Here is a 24,591-nt window from a genome sequence, read left to right as displayed (position 1 = left end):
CAGGTATAGTGCGCTGGGCAGACCACTTTGTTGTGTGTGCCGGTGAACTCGCTGTTTTCGTCGATTTTACGTCTATTTTTGCGTTTTTCAAAAAAATATGAGCCAACTGGGTAATGTGTACACCGGATGCGGACTTAGCGAACCCAAAAACATATGGATATACTGATTAAGATCACTGAACATTGAAACACTTTTTTTGCAAAAATATACATGAAAAATCGCTGTTTTGTAGATTTTACGTCTATTTTTGCGTTTTTCGAAAAAATATGAGGCAACTGGGTATTTTGGACACCGGATTCGGATTCAGCGATCTCAAAAACATATAGATGTGTTGGTGCAGTTCGCCGCGCAGACCACTATAGAGTTTTGGTAGAATATTGCATTAACAAATTCATTTTTCTAGCTTCTGCCGAATAGTTGAATTTGAATTACAAAATCCCTTAAAAGTTAGAATTTTATTTTTGTCTCTCTTATGTGATAATATTCTTTTGAAAAGTTTTGAAAATATATTTTTTTCTATATTCTGAATGGTGCTATCACCTTTGAAAATAAAGGCTAATTTTTGAATAGGACACCCGTTTAGTAGGCCGCTACTATCCATCAACAGGGTATAATTTTTGAAATCCAGAACATTTGTTTATATACCATATATAATATGAATTTCCATTTTATAGATGTCCCTGCCGGAATTCTACAAGACATTTTCTTCGATAAGGATAGGCCTCAGTACCTGAACTATGGTGCGATTGGAGCGTTTGTCCTTGGAAATAAACTCACTACTGCGTTTGATTACGACGGTAGACAATTTGATGAAAATGGAAACCTTGGGGATTGGTGGACAGCAGCAACTAAAAGAAAATTTCGTCGGAAAGCGGCTTGCATTACACAGCAGTATAAAAAATATACAGTAAAAGATGGCAGCATCAAAGTATGTATATTATGTAGGACTCTTTCAGAAAATTTTGTTCGTACTACTAGTTTAAACTGGCACTTGCAGGACTTGATTTCATATTTTTTATTTATTTATTTTCTATTCATTTTATAATAATACATATATATTCTGACAGAAGATAAGGTATAGGATAAATCTGTATCAAAACATAGAAAAAAGGGTGATTTTTCACGAAAAAATATTAATGCTGGATGAATGAAATCTGCAAGTGTTAGACACAAAAAGTTAATTTTCAACCAAATAAAAACAACATTTTCAATAACAAAATTAAATCTTAAACCAGAAAGGTGAATTTTAAAATTGTGAATTTCTAACAAAAGATGAATTTTTTCATCCAGAAGAATAATTTTCGAAAAATGGAATAGTTCAATTTTCAATCAAGGAGTTTAATCTACAAAAACACACAAATGCATTTTTAATAAAATAGTTCATCTTTTCACCACAAATAGCTGCATTTCTCATCAGAAATATGCCTTTTTAATACAATAATGGCATTCTTAATAAAATAGTAAAATTCTAAACCAAATACTAGAATTTTGAATGATAAAAGATAAATTCCAAAGCATGAATATAATTGTAGACTTTTCAGCAAAATTAGTTGATTCTTTCTTCAGTGTTATTCGAGATATAATTTCGAATGATTTTTAATTTAAACTTTTTATTATTTATTTATATTTACATGAATCGAAGCTAATTTCCGTTTTTCAACCTTGCCTGGATAATCTTTCGCCTTATAATCGCTTCATCTTTATTTGAGATGTAACGAGAATTAGGAAGCCAATGCTATCTATCGTCGTTTAACTTAATTAAATTCGAGAGAAATGGGGATTCCCATCTGTCAGTTGTTTTTTGCTCTTTTTGCTGAATGGTATTATATAAGTTCTAATTCGTCTACAACAATGTAATTTATTTCGAAGGAGACATTTGTGTCAGTAAAATTTTTTTTCGTGTTTTCTGTTGCTGATTCTACATGTTTTATCGAAATTTGCTCACTTCAGCATGACGCAGTAGACGAGATTCGAATTATTCTTCTAACCTCGGCGAAACTTTCGCCGAAATAGGTTTAATTTGCAATCGTTGCAAGTCCCATTAATAAATTTTATCTCTAAATTGGATAAAAATGCTGCAGCACGCTTATTTGAGGAAAGATAAAATTCATCTGAAAAAAGATCAAATTTATGTGACGGAAATATTTATTTGACATATGCTATATTTCAAACGGCTGCGCCTAGCTTCGCCGAAAAAAATTTCTCCATAATTTTGCAAATTCTTGCGGTATTCATATTTTAAATCGTCTCACTTTATTTTAATGATTTTAGCCAAATAATCATTTACCTACACCTACAGAATACATAGGCTGCACTTTGGAAAGTTGTTACTTTATACAGAACACTGAGCTAAGTTCAGTCCTTTATTTTTGTTGAACAAACCTTTAGTTTCTATCGAAACTGATGAAGACTTAAAAAATTATAAACAAAAACTATGAAGTATAAATTTAATGATGTGCAGCGTATGTATTCTGTAAGTGTAGGTGGATCATTTTTTGGTTAAAATTATTTGAATAAAGTAAGACAATTTAAAAAAGAAATACCTCGAGGATTTTGGAATATATGGAGGAAATTTTGTCGGGGAGCCTAAACGCAGCCGTTTGACATATCACATATGTTAAATAAATATTTTCTACAGATAAATTTGATCTTTGGCCAGATAAACGTCCTGCAGCATTTTTATCCTATTTAAAGATAAAATTTATTCCTGGGGTTTACTGTGATGTAAACTTTCACAGCGGGAAATTTTATGTGCAACAAAATTTAACTTTAGCTTTTTTTGTAAACAAAGGCTTATCACTTTTCAGATGAGTGGTACTAAAGTAGCTAGGAAAAACATTGCAGACAATGGAGGCGTAAAATTGGCCTACCTAGCCTATGAAGATTTTGTAAAACGTCACGGCCCCGAACCAACATTACCTGGCTTGAACTATTCCCAATCACAGCTATTTTGGATTCAAGCAGCTATGACACAATGTGCGAAATACACCCCAGAGTATGTAAAAGACTTCAATACTAAGTACAGCCAATTCATGGACGAATTCGCAACTCCATCAGAATTTAGAGCTACAGGTGTATTTGCTAACATGCCAGAATTTGCCAAAGACTTTGGTTGTAAAGCGGGTTCAAAAATGAATCCAGTTAACAAGTGTTCTGTATGGTGAAACAAAAAAACTGTAAAATGTTAAAACCGTATGGCCGAGATTAACCCCTTGAGCACAAAATTTGGCGACGTATTTACGACATCGTTACGACGTCTTTACGACAACTTTACGACATCATATGTCTATGCCGTTTCGCTGTCTTTACGATGTTGTAAACACATCTTCAGATCATGCGACTTATTTGCGATTTCGTAAAGACACCTTAACGACATGGACATGGGATGTCGCAAAGTTATTGTAAAGATATCGTCATGATGTCGTAAAGACGTCGCCAAACTTTGTGCCTACTGGGAAGTCCGCTTTACTATAGACGGGATTTACTGCGATTTTCCTTGTGTACTACAAATAATAAATATTGTAGGTAAACACTGGTACAGATATTGAATAAAGTCGGGCGCAGCGAATAGGATGAAAAATCAATAGTCATATTTTGGATCATTCCGTGAATATAATTTAATATAATGTATTATAAATTTCTTCTCAAAATAAACGTTTCACCTCAAAGCTAATCTACCAATATATTCTTTCACATAAGTTACAATACCCGTTGTACAAATATGAACGAAAATAAATAAAAACTCATTTTTACCGACAAATCTGGAAAATTCGTTATGTTTTTGTTTATAAGATACACTGTTAAAATTTTTTGGAAATTAACAACACATTTGCAAGACTTCTACAATAAAAGCGTTAAGTGAAATTGCAAATATGATATTGGAATGACGAGATTTGAATAAATGTATTGTAAGTTTTGTAAATCGTAAAGTCACCGTCCAGCATTCCAATAAATGTATTAGAGCGTTTTTAAGACGAAACCTGTACAGAAGTAAATTACAGAATTAACGGAATTTCCGGAATTCGCGAAATTCATGGCATCCAAGGAATTCAAGAAATTCAAGGAATTAATGAAATTTAAGGAATTCATGAAAATGATGAAATTCATGGCAAAAAAGGAATTTGCGATGGAATTCATGAAATTCACAGAATTAATGGAATTCAAGGAATTAATGGAATTTAAGTAATTCGCTAAAATTAATTAAATACATGGAATACATAGAATTAAAGGAATTAAAAAAGGCATAGATATTATAAGAATTCATGAAAATCACGGAGTTCATGGAATTATAGGAATTTGCGATGGCATTCATGAAATTCAAAGAATTAACAGAATTCAAGGAATTCACAGAATGAACGGAATTTGCATAGTTCATGAAATTTAAGGAACTCCCGAAAATGATTGAATTCGCGGAATTTATAGAATTTACGGAATTTAAAGATTTCAAGAAACTCACTAAATTTATCAAATTCAGGAAATTTATGGAATTCAGGGAATTCACGGAATTCATGGCATCCAAGAAATTTATTAAATTTAAGGAATTCAAGAAAATTATGAAATTTATTGCAATAAAGGAATTTGCGATGGAATTCATGAAATTCATGGAATTAATGGAATTTAAGTAATGCGCTAAAATTAATTGAATTCATAGAATGCATAGAATTAAAGGAATTAAAATAGGCATAGAATTAAACGAATTCATGAAAATCACGGAGTTCATGGAATTAAAGGAATTTGCGATGGCATTCATGAAATTCAAGGAATTAACAGAATTCAAGGTATTCACTGAATTGAAGAAATACACAGAATTCATAGGATTCAAAGAATTCAAGGAATTCACAGAATTAACGGAATTCAAAAAATTCAAGGAATTCACAAAATTAACGGAATTCAAAAAATTCACAGGATTCAAGGAATTAATGGAATTCATTAAATTCGTTGAATTCCACGAATTATCTACATGTCTTGAATTCTGTGAATTTCATAAATTTTTTGAATTCCGCAAAATCCTTAAAGTTCGGAATTTCCATTAATTCTTTGAATCTTATGAGTTCCACGTATTCCGCGCAGACTGCGAATTCCTCGAATCCTGTGAATGCCGAAAATTGTAAAAATACCGTGAAATTGTGAATTTCATGAATTCTTTGAATCTCGTAAATTCCTTATATTTTGTATGTACCTTGAATTCCAAGCGTACCAGAAATTGCGTCAATTCCTTGAAATCCGTAAATTCCGTAAATACCGTAAATTCCTTGAAATCCCGAATATTCCGCTATTTCCATGAAATCTGTGAATTCCGGGTGTTATATGAATTTCGTGAATTCTTACAATTCCGCAATTTCTGTAAGTTCCACAAATTCCTTAAAATCGATTAATTCTTTGAATTCCATAAATACCCGAGTTTTATGCTAAATATCAAATAAAAATTGGCTATGTCAGATTCTTTTTTCACCAGGAACAAGTGTTCGAAGAAATGATTTACACTTTTTTAATTTTTCGCTTTAACAAGTGTCGAGACATCCTGCAGCAAGTATGATACAAAAGTTTTACTAGCTACTGGACCTTTATTATAAAATTCCATTATATGTGAGGTATTATAGAGTAATGTTAAGCAAATAATTGCTTAATGCAAATAAATTTGCTTAGGATCGCATATAATAATGTAAAAAAGAATGTAAAAATGGAAATAAACATGGACGTGATTAATTATGAAATTGAGTTCTTAAAAAAGGTTATTTTAAGTATTTAACTTTTTTCCTGTGCAAAAGATACTTTGAAGTATATCTGAATCAAAATTGGTCGAGTGAGCCCCTAAAGATTAACAGAAAAATACGCAATTTTGAAAATGTTTACATACATAAAATGGCGAAAACTATGAATCAAAATTATTAATAATATTCATATTAATATTATTAATAATATTAATTAATTATTCGTATGCAATATCTTCATGCCTAACGTTACTCTAATGTTTATTTAATGCTAGATAGAGGTTGCGCAACAATTTGAAGAAATATTATGACACTGGTTGATCTGGCTGATTATTTATTAATAAATAAGTAGTTTTAACGATTTCCTCTCAAAAATAGAAACTTCAGACAACAATTTATGAAAAGAAGATTTTATTCGATCTGAAGATTTTTCTCGATAAAAGAGCAAGATGCAAAAAAGTTTTATTTTTGCTCAGCCCTAATAAAAAAGATTTCATCCATTTTTTTGTGAGCAACTATGAAATTGTTAAAAAAAGTTGTTTAAACAAAACTGACCCAGATTTCGATAGCCTATTCAAGATATTCGTAATCAGGGGCCTTTCTTTGAAATTTTGAAAATGAGTTTTCTCAATGACCTATTAGTGCATACAGAAGCGTTAGTTGCCACCAGATTATATGCCGTCCGTGCAGTTTCCGCAATCTCTGGTAATCTCATTGACAGATTTTTGCGTGCATAGCCCTTCGCAGCAAAACCACCCACATGAAAAAGCACTCTGTGAAAATTGTTCTGTGACACTTTTACTGGTATTTTGAAAATGATGGATTGAATTGACCCAATTAGTTAAATTGTTGTAAAGAATTTTTATATGGGCATTAGGATCTTATGAATATATTTAATTACAAAACGCCCATTAAAAAAGGCTTAAAATAAAATAGGTTAAAATGAACTTCAGATTTCTATGTCTTGCAGATGCTCCCTTTCTATCTGTCAACCTTCTCTCCCTCCTTTCTCCAGATAGAAAAAAGCATTAATTCAAAAACAAATTTCTGAATAATTCAAGAAGTTAGTTTTTCGACGTATAACTAGAGACATCCATTCTGTTTAAAATCACAAAGAAAACTAAAAGAACATTTTCAGAGGTACTTTAGTTTAGCGAATTTTAGAAAACGAAAAAAGACTTTAATTTTCTAAAGTCTGCTGTAGTAAAACTGAATGAAAACATTCTCTTTACCACAGGCAAATATAATTTCAAAATGCTTGCTACGACAATTCTCAAATTAGCCGCATTCATATTGCCAGCAATATGATAATGCCTATTAAGCATTCTCTCTTTTACAGGGATCTTATTTTATTCTGTCCTGTGTTCTTTAAGGCCATGTGATGAGTGTAACAGCTGATCAAGTCAGCCTTAAGATCAATATTTTTTCATCCATATTGAAAAATAAAAGTTTAAATAACGCGGAAATTTTTTTAGGGAAATGTTAATAAATATTAAAGGATCGTTTATGACCTTGCAAAGAGTTGGAGGAAGAAAAAAGTTCGAACTTGTCTACTCGTTGCGCTAGTGCCCATTGACAACATTGCAAATTGCTTGCAGGGTTTGACGACAGCACGATCGATATTTCTCCAAAATAGAAATTAAAAAAAAACTTTTTTCACCATTCTAATTATTTAGGACCAGAGACAAATTCTTGCATGCCTTCTATGTATCGTGCCAAATTTTTAACACGATATCTCATTCCGTGTGGACGTAAGTTGGGAAAGAAAACTTCCACTGGTATTTTCTTCAAAAAAATTTTTTTCTCAAAATTTCCACCGGTACAAAGCAGAGACACGGACTCTATCACCTCCTCTTTCTTTTCCCAAACTTTCAGAGCGATACCTCATTTCGTTTAGACGTAAGTTGGGAAAGAAAAATCGAAGACCAGGTTTGGTCACGTGACCCTCTCGTCACATGGCCTTAACTCCAACTCCTAACGGAGGATCTGTGGAACCGATATAAACCACATTAAAATTTTGTCCTTTGCACCAAATGCCACGAGCAATATTGTTATTATGCAATTTATTGACTTTATCTTTAGCAGATCTCAAGGATAATGTAAGGTCTTTCTTGTTTTTCAAATGCCGTAATGTCGTGTTGCCCGAGGATTCTCGCGATTCGTTCAGATAAAACCTTCAACGCAAAGAATGATAGTTAATGACCTAATTTCCGTATTTTGATCTATTTCATCAATTCTACGCTGTTCGTTTTTGGCCAAAAAATTTAATCTGAGATTGGTATTCTCTCTGAAAAGTTTTTGCGGGTAAAAGTTTTCATTGACAGTGTCTTCAACCAGTCGCAAAATATTTTAATGAAATTGCTTGTCGAAGGGAAGAATGGCTCTGCAAGACATATTGAAAACTACGCTTTTTTGTATTTTTGTGGGCACAGAAAAAACTAAAGTTAAATTCTGTTGCGCGTAAAATTTCCCGCTGGTAAAGTTTAGATGTTATTTGCGAAAAGATTATCCTACGATGGAATAAAGCTATCGTCTGATACGGCATCCTTAGCAGCAATGGGAAAACGGCAAAGTATCAGTAAATTCGATTTCTAAACCAGACCACTAGATTTGAAAGAACACAGAAAAAACAAAAGTTAAAATTTGTTGCAGTTAAGACTCGCAACAGTTAAAAATTAAATATATTTCGGCGAAAGTTTCACCCAGATTAGGAGAATAATTTTGAACTCGTCTACTGCGTCACGCTGAAGTAAGCAAATTTCGGTAAAACTTGTAGAATAAGCAACAGAAAAAAGAAAGAAAATTGTTCTTACTGATATAGTAACTCCTCCAAAACAAATTACACTATTGTAAATGTATTAGAACTTATTTAATACCATTTAGCAATAAGCGTAAAAACAACTGATAGCTGGGAATCCCCATTTCTCTCCATTTTAATGAAGTTAAACGACGATAGATATCGCGAGCTTTGCGATTCTCGCTACATCTCAAATAAAAATTGAGCGATTATAAGACAAAAGATTAGGTTGCTATACACTCGAACTAAATCTCGATTCACGTAAATCCCAGTGGGCACAAAATTTGGCGACGTCTTTACGACATCGTTACGACATCTTCACGACATTTTTACGACATCCTATGTCCATGTCGTTTCGATGTTTTTACGATATCGTAAAGACATCGTCAATTCATACGACGTGTTTACGATATCGAAAAAAAACCTTAACGATATGGACATAGTGTGCGTATTTGAAAAGCAGGATGCGGTGACCAAGTTGTACCAAAAATATACGGTTATGTGGTACGATGAGGCGTCGTTCACTTATGTCGAAGGCTTTAAATTAGGATTCTTCAAAACTTGAATTACGCGAATATGCATATATCATATAATAATATGTATCAGGTTATTAGACATTGATAAACGAATGTCAATCATACTTTCTGGAGCAGTACTTTAACTGCTTCATTTGAAACTATATTGTTATAATTATAACAAAAAAAAGTTAAGGGAATTTTCAACAAATTTTTTGTATAAGTTTTTCATTGTAACTTATGTACATTTAACTGCGTTTAAAAAAATAGTGAAGCTTCACATATAATAGTACTTTTTAAATGTGGAAGCATTCAAAAAGTGCAAAAAAATTTTTTTCAATATAAAACAGAAATAAACTGGAATTCAATTTTAAATGAACTATTGCAGTAATTACTATTAGTTTGATAAATAATACCTTGTAATTGATAAAACGATGTTAAATTCATGCTTTGCAGAAATAAAAGAAGAGAAAAAAGCATTCGGAGGGCCCATTATTATATTTATATAATAAAAATAAGTGCGTCATAGAAAAAATAATATTTAGAAATGTTAAAATTCCTTAAAACCTTATAGTTCCTATAAAATCCTTTTGAATCTTCTACAAGTCTAGTAAATTGTTAAAAACCGCATAAAAAATTTTAAATTACTTAAAATCATTAGAATCCTTGGAAGTTCTTTTAAAGTTTCTAAATAAAATGATCATTCGTTGGAATCCTTGGAAATACACAAAATGTGTCAAATTCTTTGTAATATTTTTTAAAATCTTGAAATTTTGTAGGAGCGTATAAATTCCTGGTAATCTTTTAAAATTTCCTTCTGATCTCTTAAAATAACCTTTAAAGTTCTTGAAATTTAATAGAAATGTTTTAAAATTTTTTCAAATTTTTAAAATTTTTTGAAAGTCCTTAATTCTTGTAAATAAAGTCCTTCAAATCTGATGATATTTCTTTCAATATTTTGAAATATTTGAAGCCCTGTGAAATCCGTTGAGACCCAGAAAAATTGATTAAAATACCTTATTAAAAGTCTTTGAAATTCTTTTGAATTACTGGAATGCTCCGAAATCTTATAAAACCTCTTAAAAGTCGTTTGAATTATTGGTAAATCTCAGAAATTCTCTTAAATAATTTGGAATCCTTTTCAATATTCCCAAGTCTTGTAAATCCTCTGAAATACTTTCAAATCTTTCAAAATTTAAGGAAATTGTTTTAAAGCAAATATCAATCGAGATATTTGAAATTATCTTTAAATCTTTGAAATCCTACAAATCGCCTCATTTTTGTGAAATTCTTTGCAGTTTACAGAAATATTATAAAATGCTTAAAATTTTTATATATCTATTGAAATCCGGCAAAAATCACTTAAAATATTTGAAATAATATCTAATCACTTCATTGACTCTTGTGCAATCCCTTCGACTGCCATAAAAACATTTGAATTTCCTTAAAATGTTTAAAACCTTTAAGAATTTTTTTAAATGATTAAAATCATTGGAACTTCTATAAATTCCCTTGAAATTGGTTAAAATCCTTTTAAATCATTAGAAATATTTCAGAAAATTTTTTTATAAATAAATATTTGACTGCTAATAAGAAACTGCTAAGTGATTCCGTGTCTCATGTTACGCAAATAATCATTTCCGGTGGCGATTTCTTTCGTATTCGAATGGCGTCCTTGATGGAAATTTTCTTTCTTCTTTTATAGGCATTTATTTTTATTATATAAATATAATAATAGGCCCGCCAAATGCTTTTTTCTCTTCTTTTATTTCTGCAACGCATGAATATAACATCTTCTTATCAATTACGAGGTATTATTTATCAAACTGATAGTGATTACTGCAATAGTTCATTTACTACTCTTAATAATGTTCCTTTCTTTTAAGTATGCTTTTATTCTTAACTTTTCTACTATTTGTAATTGACTTTATTTTATCATGTTAAGACTTATCAAATACACAAATAAATATAATGTTAACTATATATCATTTAATAAAAATTAAGTACCAGTTTATTTCTGTTTTAGATTTAAAAAAAAGTTGTTTACACTTTTTGAATGTTTCCAAATTTAAAAAGTACTATTTTATGTGAATTTTTATTATTATTTAAAACGCAGTTAAATGTACTTAAGTTATAATAAAAAACTTATACAAAAAATTTTTACAAATTCCTTTAATTTTTTGCTGCTTTAATTATAACAATATAGTTTCAAATGAAGCAGTTAAAGTACTGCTCCAGAAAATATAAATGACATTCTTTTATCAATGTCTAATGACCAAATACATATTATTATAAGATATATGCATATTCGTGTAATTCAAGTTTTGAAGAATCTTAATTTAAAGCCTTCGACATTAGCGAACGACGCCTCATCGTACATGATAACTGTGATAAAGTTTTTAACAAAATATTGTCACGCACATAACCTCAAATTAATATACCACTATTACATTTTTGAACAACAGCTTCACGTTTTTTGTGCACAGGTCCTAATGAAAGTCAATACAATTCGTAAATTTCAAATAAACAAAAAATCTATAACCCCATACAGAAAATCATTCACGGCGAATCAAAATGAAAAATTATGAAATGATACACTTTTTATTAACCGGTCACTTTTCACTTAATGTAAATATTTTTGAACTTATTTAATTACCTTTATATTTGTCCAATTTCACTTTACTAAATTTTAAAAAAATTATAGTTTTGTTCAACTTTATTACATTTATTATTTTTTAAATTATTGTCAGTTTTTCTTTATCGGCGATTCGGAGCCTGCATGTCACGACGCCAACGGTATATTTTTGGTACAATTTGGTCACCGCATCCTGCTTTCTAACTACGCATAAGACCCTCTTTCGAGCAAAACCATTCGCTGTGCACAAACTATAGAATTTTAGTTCAAATGACATTTAAGTGAATCGAGAAAGATTATCTTGGCAAGATTAAAAAATGGAAATTATCTTTAAATAATATAAAGTTTATCCGAAAAGGTTAATTTTTGTTGCGTTGAGCCTTTCTTTTTATGTATCTCACGAAGCCAAAACTTTTATTAATATATTATATAATATATTATATACTATATTTATGTAATGCAATGGATTCATGGAAATTAAGGAATTTATAGAAATTACGGAATTCATATAACGCCCAAAATTCACGGATTTTATTGAATACAAGGAATTCATGGAATTCACGAAATTCACGAAATTCTTGAAATTCACTGAACTCACGCATCTCATTGAATTCACGGAGTTCACGGAAAGCAAGCAATTTACAGCATTCAACGAATTTACGGAATCCGCGGAATTCATGGACTTCGCAAAATTAAAACAATTCATCGTGAATTCTTTTGATTCTGTCAATTTCTTGAATTCATGGAAAACCGTGAATTCCATTAATATCTTATATTCCATGAATTCCATGAACCCCGTGGATTCCAGGAATTTCGTGATTTCGATGAATTTCTTTAATGTCACAAATTTCTTGAATCCCATGAATTCATTAAATTATATTAATACCGCGAATTTTGTAAATGCCGCAAATTCTGGGTGTTAAATAAATTCTGTGAATTCCTTGAATTTCGTAAATTTCATCAATTCCTTGTTTTTGTGAATTTCTTTAATTTCGTGAATTCCAAAAATGTTATACATTTTTCCAATTCAATGGACCCCGCGAATTCCGTGACTTCAGTGAATATAATGAATTCCGTAAATTTCTTGGATTCTTTTAATTCCGTGAATTACATGTGTTTTGAACACTCAAAAATAACGACTAAACATGGTCACGACTGATCAATTCTGGTAGGGAAACGTGCGTGTTTAGGTCAAGTCAATTAGAACCACAGCACTTTAATTCATAAAAATAACGCCGTAAAAGCGCGGTCTTTATTATAAATAAATTAAAACCGTATAAAATCAACAGAACTTGTTGCTTGGTGAACGCGGACAGACGAGGCGAGGAAATAAAATTGGGAAGCTGAGCAACAAGACTATTTGTAAGAGAAGGACAGCACGAAAACGATAGGACCGGCTCAGACATAAACTCAGACATTACTGAATACAAAAATCAAAATATAAGGACAAGTCCAAGAATCATAAATGTAACGAAGAACGCAAATAAAAATAGAAAATGAGAACACAAATTAAAACATTTATAAAAACAGAGAACTAATGTCTAATTCACAAAATTCCGCCCGCTTTCGTCCCCGACGAAATAGGCTCACAATCGCTGCACTTAAGATGAACGTGGAAGAAGCCACAATTTAACGATTGGCCGATTGAGTGTGCTATTTTTTGTCTTGAGAGTTGCAACCCGAACTAGGCCATCCTTGCCAGGATGAAGCTGTAGAACCCGACGCATAGGCCATTGAGTAGGTGGAAGGTTCTCATGTCGAATGAGAACTAATCTCCAATCTCTATGGATGACGACGAAGTAGTCCACTTGGATCGAGGTTAAAGTTTCTTCAAATACTCAGCTGACCAGCGCTTCCAAAAATGATCACGCATTTGCTGGATCAACCGCTAGCGAGTTAATCGATTTGGAAGAACGTCTGCAAGCGATGGTTCAGGAACTGCATTCAGTGGACCTCTAATGAGAAAATGTCCTGGTGTGAGGGCAAAAATGTCTGTTGGATCATCTGATTGAGCTCTGAGAGGCCGAGAATTGAGGCAAGCCTCAATTTGTGTTAAAAGAGTGGTCATTTTTTCAAACGTCAATGTAGAGTCTCCAATCACTCAACGAAGATGGATTTTGGCGACTTAACTGCAGCTTTCCATAAACCTTCGAAGTGAGGTGCTGCAGGAGGGTTGAATTTCCACTGGGTACTATGCGAAGCAAGGTATGTAACGACCGAAGCAAACTCTGCTGATGCCTCAGAAAACATTTCCTGTAGTTGACTATCTGCTTCTACAAAATTCGTACCCTCGTTACTACACAACGTTCGACAAAGACCAGGACGAGAAGTGAAGCGAATATAAGCAGCTATGAAGGCTTCTGCTGTGTAATCAGAAACCAACTCGAGATGAACTGAGCGGGAGGGACAACAGACGAAAATACAAATCCAGGCTTTGTGGGAATAGGGACCTCGTCCTTTGGAGGTGCAAACATTGATGGGGCTAGCATAGTCTACCCCAGTATTCATGAATGCTCGTTCAGGTGGAGTAATGCGAATGGAAGAGGGGTCACTCATCAGCTGTTGCTGAGTATAACCTATGTTTCTGACGCATGAGATGCACCGATGAACCAATTATCGGAACAAATTGCGACCTCCAAGAATCCAATAAGATTGTCTTAACGTTCCAAGGGTAAGTTGGACACCCCCATGAAGACAGCGAAGATGATAGTCGCGGATGATAAGTGTTGTGAGAATAGACTCAGGAGATTAATTCAGTGGATGCTTCTCTTCATAAGTAAGAAGAGAGTACTTTAAGCGATCTCCTACACGAAGAAGTTGACCATCAAAAAATGGAGTCAACTTTGTTAGAGTGCTAGTCTTAGAAATCTGCATTTTATTTTTTAAAGCGGTGCCTTCATTAGAAAAATAGCGATTTTGTTTTTACTGAATCCAGAATATAAGAGCTGTTCGAAGATCTGATGCAACTAAAATCCGAGAAACGATAATAGAACGACATTTCAAAGCGTCTCGAAAACGAAGACACCAAGCAGTGATTCGTAGTAATTAGTCTAAGGATGAATAACGACTCAGAAGATCACACGGTTCATTAACACGAACTGCTACGTTGACAGTAACTCTACGTTCTTCTTTGGCCACTGTATTTTCTGGAGGGCCAAGCAGAGATGAAGGCCACTCTTCTTGTCTTTTAAGCCACGGAGGACCATTCCACCAGAGTGAAAACTGCGAAAGTTCGCAAGCTGACAACCCACGAGAAGCACAGGCAGCTGGATTATCTGCACCCGGAACATGATGCCAAATTGCTGAAGGAACGATCGTTTGAATTTCCGAAACCCGATTCGCGACGTATGTCATCCATCTTGTAGGAACAGCTGAAATCCAATGAAATGTGTTCATAGAATCAGACCACAAATGTAGAGCAGCATTAAAACGCAGTTGAGTTTGAAGGTGAGCGACGAGACGAGCTAACAAAACTGAGGCACATAGCTCAAGACGAGGAAGCGGAACAAATTGAACAGGAGCGACCTTTGTTTTAGAAGAAATTAGTCCTATAAAAAAATTTCCGTCAGGCGAAATTGTCTTTAAGTAAACGACAGCACCGTACGCCCATTTAGAAGCGTCAGCAAAGCCATGAAGTTCGAACGAACACATTCGCGAACGAAATCCTATCCAGCGAGGTATCCTGACTGCGGAAAGACGAGGAGGATCTTCATAATATTTCATCCAGCGATGACGAGCTCCTTCAGGTAAAGGATTATCCCAGGATAAATTAAGCTTCCAAAGTTTCTGGATACAGATCTTTGCGACGATGATGACCGGTGCCAACCATCCGAGAGGATCAAATAATTGGGCTGACTGGCTGACGACAAGGCGCTTTGTGATGACATCTTTAATAGGCCTAAGATCCACCTGGAAAATAAAACAATCGGTACTGGGTTTCCAAGTTAACCCAAGCATCGAAACCGATGTTTCTGACTGTAATGATATATCTGGAGATAACGCGTGCAGATGCTCCGGAATGCGCTGCATTATTTCATGACTGTTTGAATTCCACTTTTTGATCGGCAAACCGCCTGCCATGAAGAGACCACGTAGTTGGTTGTGTAATTCAATAGCATCTTCCAAAGTATCCGCTCCTGAGAAGACATCATCAACATACTGGGCAGTCTGATAAGTACCTAAAAATTCTAAGAGATGGCATTAGTATTCACTAATGTGAACCATTTTCGTTGAGCCTGATCCTTCAAATGACGCCTGTCGAAACTTCACCCATTTATGTTCACGCATTTACAAGTTACAGCACTGAGAAGCGACTAACCTCCGAGTTTTTGTTTTAATATGGAAAAATCTAAGTTTCGAGTTTTGATCAAACACTACTATCTTCGCAAGAAAACGATATCCGAGACCAAGGCCAAGCTGGATAAATATTACATGGACTCTGCACCGTCGATTGGAACGATTCATAAGTGGTTTACCGAGTTTCCTTGTGGCCGTACGAGCACATTTGATGCTGAACGATCTGGGCGCCCAAAAGAGGTCACTACACCCGAAAATGTCGAAAAATCCATGATATGATGTTGAATGATCCCGAAATGAAATTGAGAGAGGTATCTAATGCTGTAGGCATATCATTGTAACGTGTGGGCAATATCGTGAATTCAATTTTGGGCATGAAGAAGCTCCGTGCGCGATGGGTGCCGCGTTGGCTCACAGTGGTCAAAAAACGAATTCGTGTGACAACTTCCCAGCAGAATTTGGCATTACTTTCGCGTAAGCCGACCGAGTTTTTGCGCCAATTCATAACCATGGATGAAACCTGGATCCACTACTACACTCCTGAGTCAACGCAACAGCCAAAACAGTGGGTTCTACCGGTCCAAAGTGCTCCGAAGCATCCAAAAACGCAACAATGGGTCGGAAAGGTTATGGCCTCCGTATTTTGGGATGCAAATGGCATAACATTCATGGACTATCTTGAAAAAGGTAAAACCATAACTGGAGTACACTATTCATCATTATTGCACCGATTGAAAATCGAAATCGCCGAAAAACGACCGCACTTGAAGAAGAAAAAAGCGCTTTATCATCACGACAATGCGCTTGTTCATTCATGCTTAGTTGCACAAGCAAAATTGCATGAAATCGGCTTCGAATTGGTTCCTCAGCCACCGTATTCACCAGACCTGGCCCCCAGCGACTATTACTTGTTCCCCAACCTGAAGAAATGGCACACCGGTAAGCGTTTTTTCGGACGGTATCAAAAAGTTAGAATATCGTTGGACTCGATGTATCGACCTAAAAGGAGAGTATGTTGAAAAATAAAACCGACTTTGGCCAAAAAAACATCTCCTGCTGAACGGTGCGAAGAGCTAGAAATGCGGCACAAGTCATACCATATGTGAGAGTACTGAGTCGAAATACTTGGACGGGCTCATGAAGTGAAGACGCCACTGCAGCAAGACATCTGAAATATTTAATTGTAATTTTGGCCCTGCGTAAAGACACTCGTTCAATGAAATGCCTCGACTTGATCGTCGAGAACCATTAAAAATTACTCGTAGTTTCGTGGTTGAACTAGATTCACGTTAAACTCCATGATGCGGAAGAAAAAATGACCGCGAGATACTCCTTGGATCTGCAGGGATGTTGACGGACTTCATATGCTGAAGTTGATAATATTCTTCCGTGAATTTGGCATACGCTTCTTGGAGATGAACATCTCGTTTGAACCGCTGCTCCATATGAAGTAACATGCGAAGAGCTGCAGAATAGGAATCTCCTAACGATGTGACGTCACTCTTGATGGGCAGATGCATGACGTATCTCCCATCTTTAGTCCTAGAGTGAGTCTTTTGGAAAAGTTTTTCACACTCTTCTTCCTCAGCTGTCCGGAAAGGTTTAGGAGGCACGACTTCCGAATCCTCCCAAAATTTTTTAATATCAAAAAAAAGTTCTTCACTTTTGGAACATTGAAAAATATTCACTGTAGATTAATCCAACGGTGAGGTATTGCCTGTAGGTTCACTGAGAATCCAGCCGAATACGGAATTTTGAGCTACATGAATGCCGGGAGGACCCTTTCGAAGACCTTGTTTAATTAAAATTGCATAGACATCCACACCTAAAATTAAATCAATTGGAGCACTTCCACTGAACTTTGGATCCGCTAATTGTAGACCAGTGAGATGAGGCCATTCCTCAAGACTAATTTGATGCTCTAAGCGTTTAGAAATCAACTTTGGAGGAACAAGAGCTCGGAGTTGAAGTTTAAAGCCCGAATCAAAACTTGGTGAGACAACGACGTTGACTGATCCACGAGACGCTCCCGACTTAGTTTTCCCCACTCCTGGGAGAACAACAGGTCCTCTGGTACGAGGGAGTTGGAGACTTTAAGCAAGGGATTTAGAGATTATGGACACCTCTGTGCCTTGATCGATAAGTGCTCGAACACACTTTGTATAACCAGATGATGAAGTCACATTGATAATTGCTGTTGCCAGGAGAACCAATAGTGACTTCTTCTGATAAATCTGCATTACCGAAACCGCATGAGTAGATTGGGCTTGATGAGGCGTTACAGATGTATTTGATATCATCAAAGAAGATTGTCCTGAGCTTCAAGATGGGTCATGAAGTACTGTATGATGCTTCGCCTGACAAATCTGACACAAGTTCTTTGAAGCACAATTCTGAAATAAATGAGACCCTAAACAATTTATAAGAAAAAGCAATTCCTTTCGTGTGGCTTCTTCGTAAGCTGCTCTTTAGCTGCTTGTTCCTTCATTAGCTGCTCTGAAATTGCGTTGACTTGGTTGTTGTAGAACTCGAGGATTTCGTGAACTTTCCAAACATTTTCTTCTGAAACTGAGATTTGGAAGATTGTTGAGACGAAGACTGATTAGTTTGATTTGCAGTAGAATCGAAAAATTCCAAGGTCCGAATCCTGGTTTGCAAGAAGGTTTTCAATAAGTCAAACAATGGAGGATTCGTGGAATTTCCAAGAGAAGTTTCCTAATCACGACGAGACTGACGATCTAATTTCTCTACAGTAATATATATCAGCCATGATGACCATTTGTCCATCGGTTCTTCCAAGGCAGCTAAAGCTTCGACGTTATCAATCGTTGCATTATATACCTCCTTCAGAGCACTCGAAGACTCAGCTTTCATTGGCTGGATTGAAAAAAGCTCAGCGAAATGAGAGTTGATAAGAACTCTTTTATTATCAAAGCGCTGCGAAAGTAGGTCCCAGCAACGCTGATAATTGCCTTGAGTGATCGGAATTCGATGAAGAAGTTGAGCCACTTCACCAAAGATGTGAACAAATCTTTGAAATTTTCCCTCTCCGTGTAACTTCCAGAAAATTTAGGCAATTCAATCTTCGGCATCGATCGAGAATCATTCATGGACGTAGAAGCAAGGTCATTTGATAGTTTTTCCAGTTCGTCCATGAAGGCTCCCTTCGCGACTAGATATGCTTCTTCAGTAGTTGCATAAAAATTCCTTGTAAAATAAATGTTTGTGGCATTCTGATCGCGAACCTTTATTAACTCCCAATGTTGAGCCTGAAAACGCGTCCAATTTTTCTCCAAAGGCTCAAATCTTGAGACTAAAGTTCTTTTAGTGATCTGTTTTAATTTTTGAGCATTTTCAAAAGCAGTTTGGATCCGAGAGCCAAGCTCGGTTTGCTCTAAAAAGTAACTAGAAATAGACATCATGAACGGAAAACAGTCGGCACACGATAAAATAGAGTCCGCGAATACAATCTTTAAAAAATAAATTGATTTAAAACTATTTGTTTCATAAAAAAGCAATTCGCCAATGAAGGAATTATTATTCTCACTGAAATTATCAAGTTAGAGAATTCCAAGTTCGTTGATTTAATGTTTAAAAGTCATTTGCAATCTTTAATTCTTGGAATTTCTTGCGCGACGGAGAAATGACTATGAAATTAAATAAACTATAAAAGTCTGCGAGATATTCGTAAAATCAATTTAAATTACACTTTCAAAATAACCTTCACTTTCTCAATTCGAATCGATGACAATTAAAAGTTGAATGTTGTTGACTTACGAGACGCTGAATTATAAACAATAATCCGCGTGGTATTGACAACCCAATGCTCACCGATCTTTCGAAACCTGTGTAAATGTTACGAGATCCATTGACATTTGTCTGTAAAGTTTCCCGAAAAATTGAGAAAATCCTTTCGGTATCGAAAAAATGCATCCTCTTTAATATTTCCTTAGACACAGACACTCATTTATGCTTTATCATAAATTAAAAAACGTTATAAAAGTATCTCACTAATAACTGTCACAAAACTTTCACATTTAAAATAATCTTTAAGTCACAATGCACTGACGCTGCACACAACACATTCAGTCAAAAAGTCACAAGATACTACATTTAGTTTGACTCTAACAAGCTATACCAGAATTTGTGCGAATAGTCCTCGCACAAGAACTGAATCAATGAATCAGGAAATCTGGCTCGACAGGAACAATTTTTTGAACACTAAAAAATAACGACTAAACATGGTCACGACTGATCAATTCCGGTAGGGAAACATGCGTGTTTAGGTCAAGCCAATTAGAACCACAGCACTTTAATTCGTGAAAATAACGCCGTAAAAGCGCGGTCTTTATTATAAATAGATTAAAACTGTATAAAATCAACAGAACTTGTTGCTTGGCGAACGCGGACTGACGAGGCGAGGAAATAAAATTGGGAAACCGAGAAACAAGACTATTTGTAAGAGAAGGACAGCACGAAAACGATATGACCAGCTTAGACATAAATTCAGACATTACTCAATACAAAAATCAAAATATAAGGACAAGTCCAAGAATCATAAATGTAACGAAGAACGCAAATAAAAATAGAAAATGAGAACACAAATTAAAACATTCATAAAAACAGTGAACTAATGTCCAATTCACAACAACATGAATTCCTTGATTTTCATGAATTCTGAGATTTGCGTGGCTCCGTGAATTTCTTGAATTCCGTGCATTTCTTTAATTCCTTGACTTCCACGAACTTCACGAATTGCATAAAACTCCTTGAATTCCTTGTTGCACAATTTTCGTTTTAAAAAACGCTTTAATAAATATATTGTAATGCTGAATGGTGATTTCACGATTTACAACAAATACAATACATGTATTGCAATTACGTCATATTAATACCAATGTTTGTAATTTAAGCTCACAAGATGAACCACATCTTTTTCATCTTTTTATGTTTTCAAAACGTCCTCAGAACGTTTCACTATCTGCGAATTAGACGAGACTCGATCTCTCCCAATAAAAAAAAATTCTGATGGAACCAACCAGCATTCTGGTTAATTGAATTAGACGAGATTTTTAAATATACCCTTGCGATAAATTCTGGTTTAAAGTTCTGGTAAGGTTCTGGTAAGTTCTGGTAAGGTTAACCAGAAATATTTACTAGCCAGTTTTCTGATAGCTTTTGAAGACAACGTTCTGGTCAGCATAACCAGATATTCTGGTAAACTTAACTAGAGGATCTGGTTGGCTCAACCAAATACTCTGGTAGACATCGATTTTTCGACTATTGAATTTAGATACGCTTCTACCTTAATGGAGTCTTCCTAACCCCCTTTGAAATTGCATGAACTACATGTTGCATTTTTTCAAAGAAAATAATCTAACAAAAGTTCCCGACAACAAAGTGCAGAAACTACATTCCGCTTCCCTAAAATTTCATCTTTCTATAATCTATATGCAAATATATGTATTAATAAATGGCGATAGACAGAACACTCGAAGCAAAAGTAACGTATTGTTGATGCGTTCTCCCATTGGGCACAAAATTTGGCGACGTTTTTACGACATCGTTACGACATCTTTACGACATATTTACGACATCCTATGCCCATGTCGTTTCGGTGTCTTTGCGATATCGTAAAGATATCGTCAGATCATACGACTTATTTACGATATCGTAAGGACACCTTACGACATGGACGTATAATGTCGTAAAGTTGTCGTAAAGATGTCGTAATTATGTCGTAAAGACTTCGCCAAACTTTGTGCCCACTGGGTCTGCTTCTGAAACTATTCGTTTAGACTATTTTGTTCGTGATTTTACATAATATGCATGTAAATCACTTGGTCAATAGCCAAATTCTCGAACTAGAAAACTAGAACTAGAAAACTAGAAAACTAGAAATTTTTTAACCAGGCGCGTCTGGTAACTTCAAGTAAAACTTTTGTTGAGTGCAAGAAATACGTGATTTTTTGCAAAGTGACAAAGCAGATGTGACTTTTTAATAATTGCTTCTTATATAAACCCCATGCCGACCGCGGAAAAAAGTGTTTTAGAAACACTGCAATTACTAAAATTTCATGTTTAAAAAAATTGCATCTATCGCGGACGAATGACAATATATTTTTCTTGACTAAAAATAAATTATTTGACACCCAGATGAAAAGTCACCATATTCACTATGATCTTAAACATAGCTCACAAGTTGTAACATAGGAATTTCCATCCAGACATTTTATTCATGAAACTATTTTTTAAATAAAAATTTGAAATATTATCGCATATTAAGGTTTGATTTTTAATTATTAATGGTTAAACTCGATTTTATTCTGCAATAAATTAAAGATGCAACTTATTTATCGTATTATAAATCCTATTAATGCTTCAACTTCAAAATCAATTTGTTTCCTATTTTTCGTTTTGTTCGAAAACATAAGATAGTTATTGTGTTAATTTTGTTATTTTAAATCACGAAAAATACGTTTTAAATCGTTCTCGATAAGTATAGTTATTTATAAAATAATAATTAAGAAAGCCAAAAGTTGTTTAAAATATAGTAATTGTGATTTGTAATTTATTGAAAAAGTCCTTAGGGCTAATTACTCCTGTATGGAACAAAATTTTGCATAGTAATATTCTTAAAACTAAGATCGTGGCACAGTAACTGGATATGTATCTTTAACAGTAGCATAATACTAGCAGCAAATGAGGCGAAACAAATATACATATATAATATATCACGGGCCCCGTGTAGAAATTTCCCCCGTTGGCCCTAATACAACAAGGTTTCTGGTCGGATCCCGGCCAGGCTACCCCTGGCTGGGTTTCATGGATAGAAACCGGGTGGGAGCCGTTGGTCTACATTTTTCTCGAATCACGTATTCCGAGGCTGACCGGTTACTGGCCGGGCCAACCCTGGTTATATCCCATGGTCGAGAGCTGGCTAAGCACTGGTCAAGTTAATGTTTTTGTAGAAATTCCACACTTTTTAAGATCCGTGATATTATCAAAGACGTAATTATGGATGCTGGATGAATTATTATTTGAAAATTATAATTTAAAGATTTATTAGATCAGTGAAACAAAAATGAGCTTTTTTAAATTCTTAAAGCGAAACGTTGAATTTTTTCAAATAATTTAATATTTTTAAATAAACTGTTATCGATTCCACTATGTAAAACAACAGAAATGATACAATTTTTATAAACTTCTCTACATTCAGACAATGCTCAGCCTGTACAATTTCAAATTTACCGCCATATATAGCGCCTGCTGTGTCTGTCGTCTGCATAGACACTCAGTAATTTTCAGTTTCACACCTGGAACGAGGATGCTCCTTGCAGTCACGGCCCGTCGTCTCTTTAAAGTTCGCAAATAAAATCGAGACTCGTGGTTAAAATCAACCTTATTTCAGTAATTAGTTTGAAACCCCCACTTAGTGCGCGAATAATTATTATTTTCATTTAAAATATAGTCTTGTGTATACAGTTTTTACTTTCTTCCTTCCTAAACTTAAATCACCACGTGGCTTCAAAATTGCTATTAGATTCTATCATCAGGGAATAGAATTCTACTCCAATTTTTTTTCCAGAATTGGTTCACTTGATTTTATTTTTAAAGTTCATCGTAATCTTTACGATAAGCATTAAAAGACAAAACAAGTTACCAATTTCTCGCCTGAAGCAACATTTCTTAACCGCTTTTTGGCCGAATTACCCGGCCGGTATTGAAGCCGGGATCCGACATGCCCTTAAAGCGGGGCTATCCAGGTGGGACCCGGCCGGATCCCTGATTAGATTCCTACACGGGCTGTTAGAATAAAAAAATTATAGGTTGAAATGCATACTAGTATTGTAATTACACGATATGTGTTAAATAAAATCCTAGACTACACTGTTAAAAACTTTTGTAATTCTACAACTATTGGAATGACGAAATTGCAATACATGTTTTGTAAGTGTTGTAAATCGTGAGGTCATCGTCCAGCATTCCAATACATGTATTAGAGCGTTTGTAGGACAATAATTCTACTCACGAAATTTATGAAATTCACGGAATTTATAGAATTCAAGGAATTCGCGAAATTAATGGAAAGCAAGGAGTTTGAGTAATTAATAAAAATCACGAAATTCGCAGATTCATAGAATTAAAGGAAGTCGAGAAATTTATGGAATTCGTGAAATTCAACATAAATGTAGTAAGGAAATCACTAGCAGAGAAATTTTTATCAGGAGATTCCTGTTTGGGTCGTATTAACCGCAAGCGCCTAAGTAGATGAGAAATGTTTTCTTTTTGGTTTCTATTTCTAATTGCATTGAAATTGAATTAGTTAGAAGAGTCTCTAATTTTTGTTTAAACAAGATTCCTAAGTTGGGGAAATTCCGCTTGTATAATACTAATCTTGGTCTTTTTTTTTGCTTGAATTGATTGTTTTCTCGATCTAACAGAAAACTTGAAAATAAATTCTAAGAGAAAATTGATAAAATCGATAATAAATTGCTTAAACAATTTATGTAAACATAGAATTATCCAGAGAAAATAGTATTTTATTTACTAAAAATTCCGTGCATTAAAAAATTTCAGTTATGGGGATTTGTTGGGACACTATAAAACAAACTTATGGAGGGGATATGTAAAAAC

The 24,591-nt window shown here is 34.3% G+C and overlaps 1 protein-coding gene across 1 annotated transcript in view; it reads left to right on the top strand.

Moving 5' to 3' along the window:
* The window catches only part of LOC117175387 (neprilysin-2-like), an 8,521-nt gene extending 5,357 nt beyond the window's left edge, over positions 1-3,164 (top strand). Inside the window, exons 6-7 of the mRNA XM_033365095.1 lie at positions 675-928; positions 2,808-3,164. Of these exons, the coding sequence (XP_033220986.1) occupies positions 675-928; positions 2,808-3,164 (611 nt within the window). The remainder of the gene's footprint in view (positions 1-674; positions 929-2,807) is intronic.
* The last annotated feature ends 21,427 nt before the right edge of the window (positions 3,165-24,591 follow it).

The sequence above is a fragment of the Belonocnema kinseyi genome, chromosome 6 (genome assembly GCF_010883055.1).
Source record: "Belonocnema kinseyi isolate 2016_QV_RU_SX_M_011 chromosome 6, B_treatae_v1, whole genome shotgun sequence".
NCBI classification, from domain to species: Eukaryota; Metazoa; Arthropoda; class Insecta; order Hymenoptera; family Cynipidae; genus Belonocnema; species Belonocnema kinseyi.
This window is presented reverse-complemented; position numbering and strand designations above follow the sequence as displayed.